Source organism: Danio rerio, chromosome 5 (genome assembly GCF_052040795.2).
Source record: "Danio rerio strain M-AB ecotype USA chromosome 5, GRCz13ab, whole genome shotgun sequence".
NCBI classification, from domain to species: domain Eukaryota; kingdom Metazoa; phylum Chordata; class Actinopteri; order Cypriniformes; family Danionidae; genus Danio; species Danio rerio.
In genome coordinates, this window is record NC_141025.1 from 76371901 (window position 1) to 76386632 (window position 14732).

At 35.2% G+C, this 14732-nt stretch overlaps 1 protein-coding gene across 32 annotated transcripts in view; it reads right to left on the bottom strand.

Moving 5' to 3' along the window:
* Positions 1-14732, bottom strand: part of ank1a (ankyrin 1, erythrocytic a) — a 222930-nt gene that overhangs the window by 154957 nt on the left and 53241 nt on the right. For 17 of the 32 annotated variants that reach the window (NM_001442989.1, NM_001442988.1, XM_087251780.1 and 14 more), the window contains 1 exon segment: positions 1470-1562. The exons of the other annotated variants lie outside the window; for them this stretch is intronic. In NM_001442989.1, the coding sequence (NP_001429918.1) occupies positions 1470-1562 (93 nt within the window). 32 annotated transcript variants of the gene reach the window in all.

Genomic DNA, 14732 nt, shown 5'->3' on the forward strand with positions numbered 1-14732 from the left:
TTATATGGCAGTTTGACTAAAATGTTATGCATGCTATATGTTTAGGAGGCAGCAAAATATCGACCAGTGGCACATCTTACCCCATTCTCTACAACCTTGACCTCATGAAAAAGAAAGAAAAAGAAAACAATAGTAGAAAAAGTCTAAAATGCCATCATGTTTGAGAAATACAGTACAAAACACTTTGGGGAAAAACTGCAGACTTACCTGAGTCACAAAGAGTCAAAGCATTGTTTAGACGGAGACACTAACACTACACTACACACCAAATCCACAGCACGACACACACACACACACGCACTGTGAAATGAGCACTATCACGTCACGAACACACACACAGATGAACACAGAAACACAGATGAACCAAACTGAACCTCACTCACCACTCAGATTCAGCTCTCAGTGTATGAACATCAACACACGTCAGTGCATGCAAAGGTGTCTGGATACAAATGTGTTCACATGATAAAAGTGCTTGTGAGTAACACACCAACACATGTGAAAAGTACACTCAAGAACCCACAGGTAAAATAAGTCCTAAAATAGCCGTCTTGTATCCTACCTAGGGTTTATAATAACATGTAGGCCATGTTACCAACGTGATGTTTCTTTTGCCCGTGGACTCTTTTAATGTTGTGAGTACACTAAGAAACAAAAAAAAACGCAAAGAAAGAATCACCACATCACAAAAACGAAACTCAAAATATCTCCAAAATGAACCAAGAAAGACAACAACAAAACAAAAACGTGTCCAACCTGGACAACCACGACCACGACTACTGATATTTCAAAATAAAAGCCAGCCGAACACCAAACACTAATACCAAACTCTCAAATAAAACCAGTTTGGTTAAACTGAACGTCACATAACAAAAACGCCAACTCACAACCCTGCTGAAAAAGCCAGCTTAAACCAGCCTATGCTGGTTGGCTGGTTTTAGCTGGTTGACCGAGGGGTTTTAGAGTGGTTTTGGCCATTTCCAGGCTGGTTTCCAGCCATTTCCAGCCTGGTCTTAGCTGGTCTGGCTGGAAAATGACCAGCTAAATCCAGCTAAAACCAGCTCGACCAGCCTGGTTTAGGCTGGACATGGCTGGTTTTGGCTGGGCTCCCAGTCTGCCTAGGCTGGTCAAGCTGGTCTTAGCTGGTCATCTCCCAGCCTGATCAGCTAAGACCAGGCTGGAAATGGCTGGAAACCAGCTTGGAAATGGTGAAAACCCCTCTAAAACCAGCCTGGTCGACCAGCTAAAACCAGCCAACCACCCTAGGCTGGTTTAAGCTGGCTTTTTTCAGTTGGGAAAGAATAAAATAAACAAAAAATGCGGATGACATTAGAACCACTACACCAAAAACACTACGAACAATGACAGAAAGCATATCTAGTGACAGATAACGTCCATATACAATATGTATATGTATAATATATATAGATAAATAGATAAAAATTTAGATATATGTTGCAGATATTTACTGTTTCATCATAGTGCCACACTCCCTGGCCATCCGGCAGCTCAGAGCTCACACTATTGTCCTGATCGATTAGCCAGCGATGAACGACGTGGGCCTAAAAGGACACACGACATAAACACAAGAAGCCATTAAATCTTCACACTTTTGCGGTCAAGAGACAACGAGAGACAGATGAAGAGAGAGAGAGCGACAGAGCTTGGAGGAGAACAGAGTCCCATCCATTTCTTGACATGAGAGACTACGCTTGAATCAGAGGCGGCAGACAGACATGAAAAAAGAGCGGGAAAAGGGGGAGAGGAGAGTGCAGGAGGTAAACAAACCCAGAGGGAGATTGATAAGCTAACAGATGAGCTAGCATTTCTGACCAGATTCTCACGTGTTCGACAGAAAAGTGTTGCTAAATCATTTGAGCGTGTGTATGTGTCTGGTATTCATCCTGTTGTGGGGACCAAAGGTAGTAATAACAGTCCTTTTTGACCTTGTGGCTATATTTTTTGATCCCCATGAGGAAAATGGCTCATAAACCGTATAGAAATTGGTTGCAAATGTAAAACTGAAATGTTTTCCTGTGAGGCTTTGAGGAAGAGGTCAGAATATACAGCCTGTACAGCATAGAAATCATTAAGACCCCATTAAACATGAAAACCCAATGTGTTTGTGTGTGTGTGTGTGTGTGTGTGGCATGTATTCCTCACACTGTGAGGACCAAAAGTCCACACAAGTATACCAATATCACTACATTTAGACCTTGGAGGGACATTTTGTTTGGCTTCTACGAGGAAACTGGAATAAATCACACAGAATGAAGCATTTTGAAGATGTGAAAATGCAGACTGTTTCCTTTGAGGGTTGGGTTTAGGGGTAGGGCTGAGGAAGAGGGATCGAATATAGAGTCTGTGTAGTATAATGTAGGTGTGTGTGTGTGCCTTGTATTCCTTACAGTGTTGGGACCAAAAGTCCACACAAGTATACTGATATCACTACATTTTGACCTTGTGGGGACATTTTTGCAGTCCCATGAGGAAACCGGCTCATAAATCACACTGAATGAAGTATTTTAAAGATGTAAAAATTGTTTACTGTCAGCTTTGGGTTTAGGGGTAGAGTTGGTAAACAGGGATCGAATATACAGTCTGTGCAGTATTTTTTATATATAGTTTGTGTATGTGTGTGTGTGTGTGTGTGTGTTTGTGTGTGTGTGTGTGTGTGTGTGTGTGTGTGTGCGCGTGCCTTGTATTCCTTACAGTGTGGGGACCAAAAGTCCACACAGAGTATACCAATATCACTACATTTTGACCTTGTGGGGAAATGTTTGTGGTCCCATGAGGAAACCGGCTCATAAATCACACAGAATAAAGTATTTTGAATATATAGTAATGCAGATTATTTCATGGCAGCTTTGGGTTTATGGGTAGGGTTGGTAAAGAGGGATCGTACATACAGTCTGTGTAGTATGTGTTTGTGTCTTGTATTCCTCACAGTGTGGGGACCAAAAGTCAACACAGAGTATACCAATATCACTACATTTTGACCTTGTGGGGACATTTCTGTGGTCGCCATAACAAAAAATAGCTCATAAATCACACAGAATACACACACACACACACACACACACACACACATATATATATATATATATATATATATATATATATATATATATATATATATATATATATATATATGTGTATGTGTGTGTGTGTGTGTGTGTGTGTGTGTGTGTGCACGCCTTGTATTCCTCACAGTGTGGGGACCAAAAGTCAACACAGAGTATACCAATATCACTACATTTTGACCTTGTGGGCACATTTCTGTGGTCCCCATAACAAAAAACAGCTCATAAATCACACAGAATAAAGTATTTTGAAAATATAAAATTGCAGATTGTTTCCTATCAGCTTTGGGTTTAGGGGTAGTGTTGGGGAAGAGTGATTTAATTTACAGTCTGTGCAGTATATGTGTGTGTGTGCCTTGTATTGCTTACAGTGTGGGGGCCAAAAGTCCACACAGAGTATACCAATATCACTACATTTTGACCTTGTGGGGACATTTCTGTGGTCCCATGTGGAAAACGGCCCATAAATCACACAGAATAAAGTATTTTAAAGATGTAAAAATGCAGATTGCTTACTGTGAGGGTCGGGTTTAGGGGTAGGGTTGAGGAAAAAGGGTCGAATATCGAGTCTGTGCAGTATAATATATATGTGTGTGTGTGTGTGTATTTGTGTATATACAACAAGGGTCATCAAATACCACAGTACCAATCTTAACAATTACCATTTAAGTGACTGATCCCCTCAAAAATGTATAAAAAAAATAATAATGCATTTAATAACCATTGAGCCATATACAATAATTATTTAATGAAAAATGAGATGGATGATATAATATGATGAGTCACTCGTAACAGATTAAGCTTTCATTTTGGGGGGGTAAATTAATCTGCTTAAATTAGTTAACATCATCATAACTGACATAAATATCACGTGTTTATGTCAGTAACATGAGAAGCAGATACAATTATATTTGCTTTTAGGAGTGTCTTGATGTTCCTTAAGCAAGTAATCCATTAAAAGTGCAGATTTAACTGTATACTGTAACCTTTAGGAGCAACAATATCTATGTGCTGAGGCTTTCACCATCACTCCCCTTCATGCATTTCTATATCACACAGTGTGCAACACTTACACGTAAAACTCAACAAGTCTCGCACAAAATGTCCAAATTCTCTTACACTGCAGACTGAAGGACACTCAGAGTCAGACAATACGGTCAACGAGAGGACAGAACATCAGGATAGAGTTAAAGCTTAGGTGATTTTGGAGCTGTAATGCAAATATTATGCATAGTACAAAGATTATGGTGAGTGTGTGGGGCATTTTCTGCATACTTTTACATTAAGTCAGATCAAATGTAAAAATAAAAAGGTTTTGTAAGCTGTTAACATGAAAGCAGGTTTTTAAAGATGCTGTATGTAAGCTTTTGACTCTTCTAAATCATAATAATACCATCATATGTTTGCAGATATTAGAGAAACATGCGAACATCTTTGTCTCTCTGAAAAATCATGCTAAAGTCAGTTATTCTGCTTTGAAAATGTGTGTCAGAACGTCTGTCTTTGTTTTGGTCTCTATAACCAGCCCACTGCCAGTTTACCAAACTATATTTCATCCCCCGGGCTTGCCTTGAAGGAAGAAAAACCGAATTCAATTTCAGTCTTGATTGGACGATACATAAAAATGGTAAAATGAAACTCACAAGAAAATTATTAATAATAAATAAATAAATAAATAAATAAATAAATAAATGTATACACTGTAAAAAAAAAAAAAAAACTAATTTTACAGAAAATATCTCAAATTCTTTTACCAAATTTTTTGTCATTTCAAATTATAATCAAAACTGAGTAAAATGACAAACAATCTTTCTAAAATACCAGTTTGATTTTTATTTTGGGTACTTTATCATTAAAGACAAATTACTGTCATTTTTGTTTTTTACACAGGGAAATTACAGTATTATTCATACAGCATTTTTTCAGTTATTTAAATTATATTCAAAACTCTGTAAGAATTACAAACAATATCTGTAGATTAACAGCTTGAATGTTATTTTATGTATTATACAATTAATGACAAATGACAGCAATTTTTCTGTTTTATACAATAAATTCCCATATTATTTACCCAGTGTTTTTCCTGTTTTTTAAGTACATCTAAAATCATGTAAAATTAAAGTAATAAATTGTATATTAAGGTTTATGACAATGCTAACAATTTTTTAATTATTGTAATTTTAAAGCAAACCCTAATTAGTTTTACTTTTAAATGTATTTTTATATTTATATATATATATATATATATATATATATATATATATATATATATATTTTTTTTTTTTTTTTTTTTTTTTTTTTTTTTTAAATTAAACAACTGAATAAAATGACTGGCAGTTACGGCTGCCAAATAAAAATCATAAAACTAGGGAAAAATGTCTGTTGAAATAAAGTGCAAAAATAACAAATCTACAGATATTTTCATTAAAATATTTACAAAGAAACGCTGATATTTTACAGACATTTCCTAGATTATTATGATCAAATACTTCAATAAAATTACACACTAGGAGTTTTACAAAGAAACACTGTTATTTTACAGACCTTTCCTAGATTATTACGATCATTCCATAAAATTACACAATAAGAGTTTTACAAAGAACTAAAAGTTCAAGAGAAAACAAGAGAACAAGGGAAATAAAGTGTATGACTGCAGCCAAAAACGTGACCTCTGGAGGACCATGAACATATATAGAAATGCCAATGAGCGGAAAAGTGACATATATTTTGTTAGTAACAGGAAATTGCAACTACCAACAACAAGAAGGACAAAGTTGCAGTGTTGCTTAAAAGGTACAGTTAATCAAAAAAAATGATAAACTCTGGCATCATTTTTCACCCTCGACTTCTTCCAAACTAAATTGAGGTTGCTGTTGTTCTTTTTTAACAAAAAAAAATACACACACACACATATACACATACATATATATATATATATATATACACATACAGTATAAAGTAGAAACCGTTAACCATTGACATCCATAGGGAAAACAACTACTATGGAAGTCAATGGTTATCTTTTTTTGAGTTTAGCAGAAAATATAACTGATTTGGAAGAAGTCAATGGTATAAGTAAATGATGATAAAAATGTTATGTTTGGGTCAACAATCACTTTAACGCTGTGTTTTTGTTCGTATTTCACTTGAATAAGTTTGAACACTGCCAGCCTTGGACAAAAAAGGTGGACAAAACCCCTGAAAAACCAAAACCAGATGTGATGCCACAAGATAGAATCATAAAATAGACAGAATGCTCAAGTATACTTGTTTGTTTGCATAAGAATTGTGTTTAACAATTCAGTGGCACTGTTTTGACTCCTTTGCACATTTTATCAGCTCTTCACGAGTTTTCAACAGCATTACATACATACATATTTTACTTTTGCTGTTAATCTCATTATGAATGTATTTACCTGTTTCTGTTGCCTACGTTTAGGTTTACAACTTGCGTCACTTTGCAGCATCAACAGATACTTTGTTGCAAACTCAAATCGAGGGTCTTAACTTCTCTCGGTGTTCATGCTATGCCCTGTGTCCCAGCCTCAGCACATCCTGTAGCTATATATCGTTGTCAGAATATATCTTCAACACATATTTATAGCGATTCTATGCCTTCCTAGTAAGGAAAAAAATGTAAAGCACAAAGCATTGTTTTAAATATCTGGTTGTTCGCTTTTGTCTTAAAGAGCTGTAAACAGTAAGAAAAAAATCCTATTTTACTGTTCTAGAAACTTCAAGAAAGTTCTTCTGTACAGAGATAAGAAAAGCAACGCAGAAGCTTTAAAAATAACTCACAACTTGAGTATCTCGGACAGGGCTAAAACTAAATCAAGTGAGTAATTTCAGAAGAGAGAAACAGAGTCAGCAACACCTGTTCTGCAGGGAACAATAACAACAGCCTACGTACTCTAATGGATGAGTAATAACACAGTAACATAAATCATAACTCTCTGCTGTTCTGGATCAACTATATACAGTTGAAGTCAGAATTATAAGCCCCCTTCGATTTTTTTCTTCTTTTTTAACATTTTCCAAATGATGTTTAACAGAGCAAGGACATTTTCACAGTATGTCTGATAATATTTTTTCTTCTGAAGACAGTCTTATTTGTTTTATTTCGGCTAGAATAAAAGCAGTTTTAAATTTTTTATGAACAATTTAGGGACAAAATTATTAGCCCATTTAAGCTATATTTTTTCTCGATAGTCTACAGAACAATCTACTGTTATACAATAACTTGCCTAATTCCCCTAACCTGCCTAGTTTACCTAATTAACCTAGTTAAGCCTTTAAATGTCCCTTTAAGGTGTATAGAAGTGTCTTGAAAATATATATAGTAAAATATTATTTACTGTCATCATGGTAAAGATAAAATAAATCAGTTATTAGAAATAAGTTATTAAAATGATTATGTTTAGAAATGTGTTGAAAAAACCTGCCTTCTGTTAAACAGAAATTGGGGAAAAAAATAATCAAGCGGTCTAATAATTTAGGTGGGCTAATAATTCTGACTTCAACTGTATATATTTGATTATAAGAATCTCGGCTGTGTCAGTTGGCATTTCTGTGTGGAGTTTGCATGTTTTTCCTGGTGTTGGTTTTCAAGCATCACTTTTTTGGCTTTTTTTATATTGTGCTGCAGTTCCTAGCGAAACAGAATATTTAATGAGAAAACAGTGGGCGTGGCTTATTTTACTGCGAGCTGATTGGATGTAGTAAAGTAGGCATTTCATTCAGAAGGATGGGGAAAATGGTTTTGGGAGAGTTATTACAACCTAACAGACTCCTCCTCCTGCTCCCAATTTCTGTTTGTTGTCAAAACTGACAGCTGGAGGGGTGTGGTTAAGTATGTTAGCCACGCCCAATACCTCGGACAGACCTAATTTGAGAATTGAGATGAAAACAAACAGGAAGTGCAATTTCAGATTTTGATTAAATACTGCAAGGGTAATCTACAAAGCTATTTTTTCTTCTTTTTGACATGCACATATGAATTGTTCAACACAAAACTAGTAATGTGAGCAAACAAAAGCAGTATATGGTTAGTTTTGTGTACTTTATTTCATGTGTGCTTTAAAGACAGCTGTCAGTTCATCTTCTGCTTTGTGCTATATAAGAAGTACAGTAGAGATTTGTGCCTTGTGTACATTTTTGGCAGGCGAGCACTAGTGAAAGAGTTGATGAAGATGCGGAAGACTTATAATAAGATGACGGGGGAGGGGCCGAACAGATTTCACCCTCATGAATAATTGATTAGCTGAAGCTGCCAGCTCCTTGAAGACTTACAGCATCAGCAAACAGTGCAAGCCTCAGCCATAGGTGAAAGCATGCAGAGTAGAAAGCGCTGTATTACAGTGTTTAAACTTACAGGAGACTTCAAACAGTTAAATGTACGGTGGCTGAAAGAGCTCAAATGCACTGCAAGTTAGGATAAGGCAATATGAAAAAAACGCATAGAAAAAGACTAAATATTGAAAAACTTTGTCATTCCTTTGACAAGACGCGCACACACACAAATTACCACAACACCTGAAAATACAGGACAAATTCTGCTAATTCAGTGCATTTGAGCTCTCTCAGCCACCGTACAAATGTGACAGGATTATTAAATTACTAAATATATTGTGATGGTAAGTATAGTAAAAAGGAATGAATGAATAAATAACTATAAATAAATAAATGAATAAATAAATAAACAAATAATATTCATAAAATAAAATAAAATAAAATAAAATGTTTTTCCCTACTAAATATGATTTAACATCATCTACCAGTACATTTTTTGGCTAACAAAAACAGTGAATGAACAATTGAACGGATAAATGAACTAACGTAGGAAAAAACAAGCGAAGGAAAGAATGAGCAAACAAGCTAGCTAACAAACAATCAATTGAACAATGGAATGAACGGACAAATGAGTTAACGAACAAGCAAACATACGATCGATCAAACAAACAATCAAATGAACAAAGAAATGAGTGAACGAACAATCCAACAAACAAATGAGCGGACGAACAAATGATCAAACAATCTAACAAACAATCGAACTAACAAACAAATTCATTCGTTCGTTCTTTCCTACATTCATTCATTTATTAATTCGATTGTTTGCTCATTCAATTGTTCATTCATACATTCCTTTTTTTAGTAATTTTGTAATCTCATCATATTTGTATGGTGACTGTAAAATATAACAAGATTACAAAATTACTAAAAAAAGGAATGTATGAATGAACAAACAAACAAGCAAACAATTGAATGAATAAATGAACGAATGTAGGAAAGAATGAACGAATGAGCGAGCAAGTGATTGAACTAGCAAACAGACAAACAATCAAATCGAATCAAATGAACAAACAAATGAGTGAACAGGCAAGCAAACGAACGAGCAAATGAATAAACCATCGAACCATCGAATGAACGAAGGAATAATCAAATGAAAGAACGTAGGAATAAATGAATAAATAAATAAACAAATAATATTTATAAAATAAAATAAAATAAAATAAAATGTTTTTCCCTACTAAATATGATTTAACATCATCCACCAGTACATTTTTTGGCTAACAAAAACAGTGAATGAACAATTGAACGGATAAATGAACTAACGTAGGAAAAAACAAGCGAAGGAAAGAACGAGCAAACAAGCTAGCTAACAAACAATCGATTGAACAATGGAATGAACGGACAAATGAGTGAACGAACAAGCAAACGTACGATCGATCAAACAAACAATCGAATGAACAAAGAAATAAGTGAACGAACAATCAAACAAACAAATGAGCGGACGAACAAATGATCAAACAATCTAACAAACAATCGAACTAACAAATGAATTCATTCGTTCGTTCTTTCCTAAATTCATTAATTTATTAATTCGATTGTTTGCTCATTCAATTGTTCATTCATACATTCCTTTTTTTAGTAATTCTGTAATCTCGTCATATTTGTATGGTGACTGTAAAATATAACAAGATTACAAAATTACTAAAAAAAGGAATGTATGAATGAACAAACAAACAAGCAAACAATTGAATGAATAAATGAACGAATGTAGGAAAGAATGAACGAATGAGCGAGCAAGTGATTGAACTAGCAAACAGACGAACAATCAAATCGAATCAAATGAACAAACAAATGAGTGAACAGGCAAGCAAACGAACGAGCAAATGAATAAACCATCGAACAATCGAATGAATGAACGAATAATCAAATGAAAGAACGTAGGAATGAACGAACAAACAAACAAATGAATGAAGGAACAATTGAAGGAACAAAACTTTAATGCAGATTTCTGAATGAGCTAACAAAAGAACGAAAGAACAAACAAATGAATGAATGAACAAACAAACAAATGAGCAAACAAACAAACGAATGAGCGAACACACTAATGGTTGAGCAAACAATCGATCGAACAATCGAATAAACGAACGAATGAAACTTAAACGTTATAACGTTATACTGCTAAACTGCATTGTCCCTGTTAAATAAATAATTATATAAATAAATAAACAAACAAACATGTTTTATCCCTGAAAAAATATGATTTAACATCATCCAACAGTAAATTTTTTAAGTTAACAAAAACATTTTATGTCAAGCCAGGTATTAATATCTCTGTCAATTGATATTCTAAAAGAATTCTATTTGCATGTTTTTGAACTGGCACCCCATTTCAGCTCTCTCAGCCACCATACAAATATGACGAGGCTACAAAATTACTAAAAAAAGGAATGAATGAACAATTGAACGAGCAAACAACTGAATGAATAAATGAACGAATGTATGAAAGAACGAATGCATGAGCGAACAAGGGAATAAACAAGCAAACAAACGAACATTAATAACAATCAAATTGAATCAAATGAACAATCGAATGCCTGAACAATTGAGCAAATCAACGAGCGACCGATCAAACGAATGAACGATTGAACTATCAAATAAACGAACGAACAATCAAATGAACAAACGAACAAACGAATAAACAAACATTTTGACCAACAATCGAATGAATGAAGGAACAAATGAAGGAACGAAACTAAATGCAGATTTCTGAATAAGCGAACAAACGAACGAATGAATGAACAATCGAATGAACGAACAAACAAACAAATGAGCAAACGAATGAACAAATAAGCAAACAAACTAACGATTGAGCGAAAAAAAATAGAATGTAAGAACAAACGAAACTTAAACGCAGATTTATGAATGAGCGAACAAACGAACGAATGAATAAACAATGGAAGGAATGAACAAACAAACAAATGAGCAAACGAATAAACGAATGAGCGAACAAACTAACGATTAAGTGAACAAACATTCGAATGAATGAACCAAACTTAAACGCAGATATCTGAACGAGCGAACAAACGAACGAATGAATGAACAATCGAATGAACGAACAAACAAACAAGTGAGCAAACGAATGAGCTAACAAACTAACGATTGAGCGAACAAACATTCGAATGAATGAACCAAACTTAAACGCAGATATCTGAACAAACGAACAAATGAACGAATGAATGAACAATCGAATGAACGAACAAACAAACAAGTGAGCAAACGAATGAGCTAACAAACTAACCATTGAGCGAACAAACAATCGAATGAACGTACGAACAAAACTTAACGCAGATTACTGAATGAAAGTTGTAGAAACCAGACAGCTATACTGCTAGACTGGACACTTTAAATAAATAAATAAAAAACTTTCACTTGAAAGACACAAAATGATTGATCCAAATCACCAACTAGCTTAAGAAAACAGCAAGAAAACTCCTTCAGAAAATAGCATATATAGATGTGGTCATTTAATAACACCACACACACACATACACACACACACACACACACACAACTGACATGCCTTCTTAAATATGCCTGCTTTTGCACATTAGCCGGATGCTTTTTTAAGGATAAATGTGTCAAATCAGCCATATAATGAAAAATGCATGTGGATTTGTTTCTTTGGCCACAAGGACAGACATTGTATGCAGGACTGCTGGAGTCAGAAGTGGAGTTTGAGGTAAATATAACTGTGCTGCTCTACGGTCTTGTTTTCGGAGAGCAGCATCAATGTCAGCGGCGCTATTTTTAATTATTTTATTATTTTGGAGTCAGAAATAGAGGCATCACGGTGGCTCAGTGGTTAGCACTGTGAGTCACAACAAAAAGGTCACTGGTTCGAGCCCCGGCATGCTCTATACGAGAATTGGATGAACTGAATTGTAGTATATGTATGTGTGTGAATGAGCGTGTACTTTCCCAGTACTGGGTTGCAGCTGGAAGGGCATTCGCTGTGTAAAGCATACGCTGGAAAAGTTGTCGGTTCATTCCACTGTGGTGACCTCTGATGAATAAAGGACTAATCCGAAGAAAAATGAATGAATATGTTTTACTACTAATTTGTTTATGGATATTTTTTTAATCAGAGAATCCACATCACATGATCAAAGATAGCACGTTCGCAGACAATATTTATATACACGACCTACTATATGATTTCTATAAAAAGCAAGTGTTTAGCCAGAATTAGCTGTATAATGGAAACGGAGCAGATGGTTGTGTTCGAAGAAAGCAGAATTGCTGACGGAGGATGAGAGGACTTTCCTGCAGCACTGATTTTTCTCTTCTGTTTATCAGAGACTCGCAGAGACGGAGATCTCTGTACATGAGGGAAACCCGTCTTTCCCAAACTATCCGGCATTAGCATGATAAAACCCCGGCTGAAGAATAGACAGTAACAAAGAAGCAAACGCGCAGATTTCCAGAGCCTATTTTCATCTTCTCCTTTTTTTGGCATGAGAGGCCTGGGTATTATTCATGTCAGAGCATCATAATTGCCTTTCAGACCAGCTCTTTTGTGCTTGTGCTTGAGCCTTAGCGATCGCTTTTTTAGCCTGGCTCTCACACACACACATAGAAACACACACACACACACACACACACACACACGCACACACACACACACACTCACACACACACACTCACGCTCTCACTTTCTTTTATTCTCATATAGAGACTGCTTTGAAAAGATTAAACATATCTAAAAGAAAAGCTTGTATTTACATTATATACACACACACATAAGTGTATATATTTTTTTATAGGAAATTGTCTATTTTTACCAAAATATACATGTGCATATTTTGATTTAGCATTTTTTGGTATTTGATGGGTGGATGGACAGACAGACAGACAGACAGACAGACAGACAGACAGACAGACAGACAGATGATAGATAGACAGACAGACAGACAGACAGACAGACAGACAGACAGACAGACAGACAGACAGACAGACAGACAGACAGACAGACAGACAGACAGACAGACAGACAGACAGACAGACAGATAGATAGATAGATAGATAGATAGATAGATAGATAGATAGATAGATAGATAGATAGATAGATAGATAGATAGATAGATAGATAGATAGATAAATATACAATATTTTGCTAATAAAACCACACAAAGGCCTCTTCACCCTTCACCTTTGTGTATTACTCCGCCCACACACAGCTAGCAACAAGCAGAGAGACACCACAGTTTGACAAATATCACTGCTGTTAGACAACAAAATGTACTTTTGAAAATATGGTAAGTGTGGAATAATCTGATTGGCTTGCTAAATTGCAGTAAATTATAAAAATGAGATCATACAAATTCATGCAAATTAGCCACTAAATCAAAGTTACAAATTGGCGTGAGATAGCGTTGGTATATCACACTCTGGTGCGTATTGTGTTAGAACAGCAACACTGACAACACTCGCATATTGAGGGTAATAATGCAAATCACTTTCTCTGACTGAAATTGCCAAAAACATCTCTATCTAAGCAGTTCTTTTGACCTTGCTGACAAGGCCTGTATGTATATGAAGAGCATTTCTAGCCGCCCTAAAGCCCATCCATCAGCTGTTCTCCTCTTACAGCCATTCTCTCAACGGATTACACACACACACACACACACACACACACACACATACAAATCCAATTGCATACACTCAAAAATAGGTACAAAATTTGTCACTGGGGCAGTACCTTTTTAAAAATCACACCCGTGTAGCTCATTTTCCCCTAGAAGGAGCATATTGCTACCATGAAAATAGATATTAGTATCTAACGGTATTTGTATTTGCTGTACTTGTATTTATTAGTTCACTACCAGACAAATATTTGGAAGCATTTTGACTTTGTACTGTTCAGACTTTCAGGAATCATTCTAAAAGTGTGCAGATTTTATGGTATTTTTGGCATTTAAAAGTGCCAAAACTGTATTTACAGAAAACTGAATGCATTATTCATGTAAAAGCATTCAAAATGCTTATAATTATTGTGATCGGGATTGTTAAATTCTTAAACTTTTTAAGCCAAAACAGAGTTGATGGAAACAGAGTTGACATTTTCCACTATTTTGTGTATTACCTCAAGATGTTAACCTCAAACCAGACACCACATGGCATTTATAAATCGCACTTTTATGCGTTGTCATCATAGTGTTGTTTTTAAAATAGTGCTTTAGAAATTTGCTGCAATATCACGGTAACATTTGACAAATAATTTGGAGTATCCTAAATGTTTTGTACAAATGAATGAGAAAAAATAATGACATGCATCAAAGCCTTCCAGATTTTCCTGCTGAT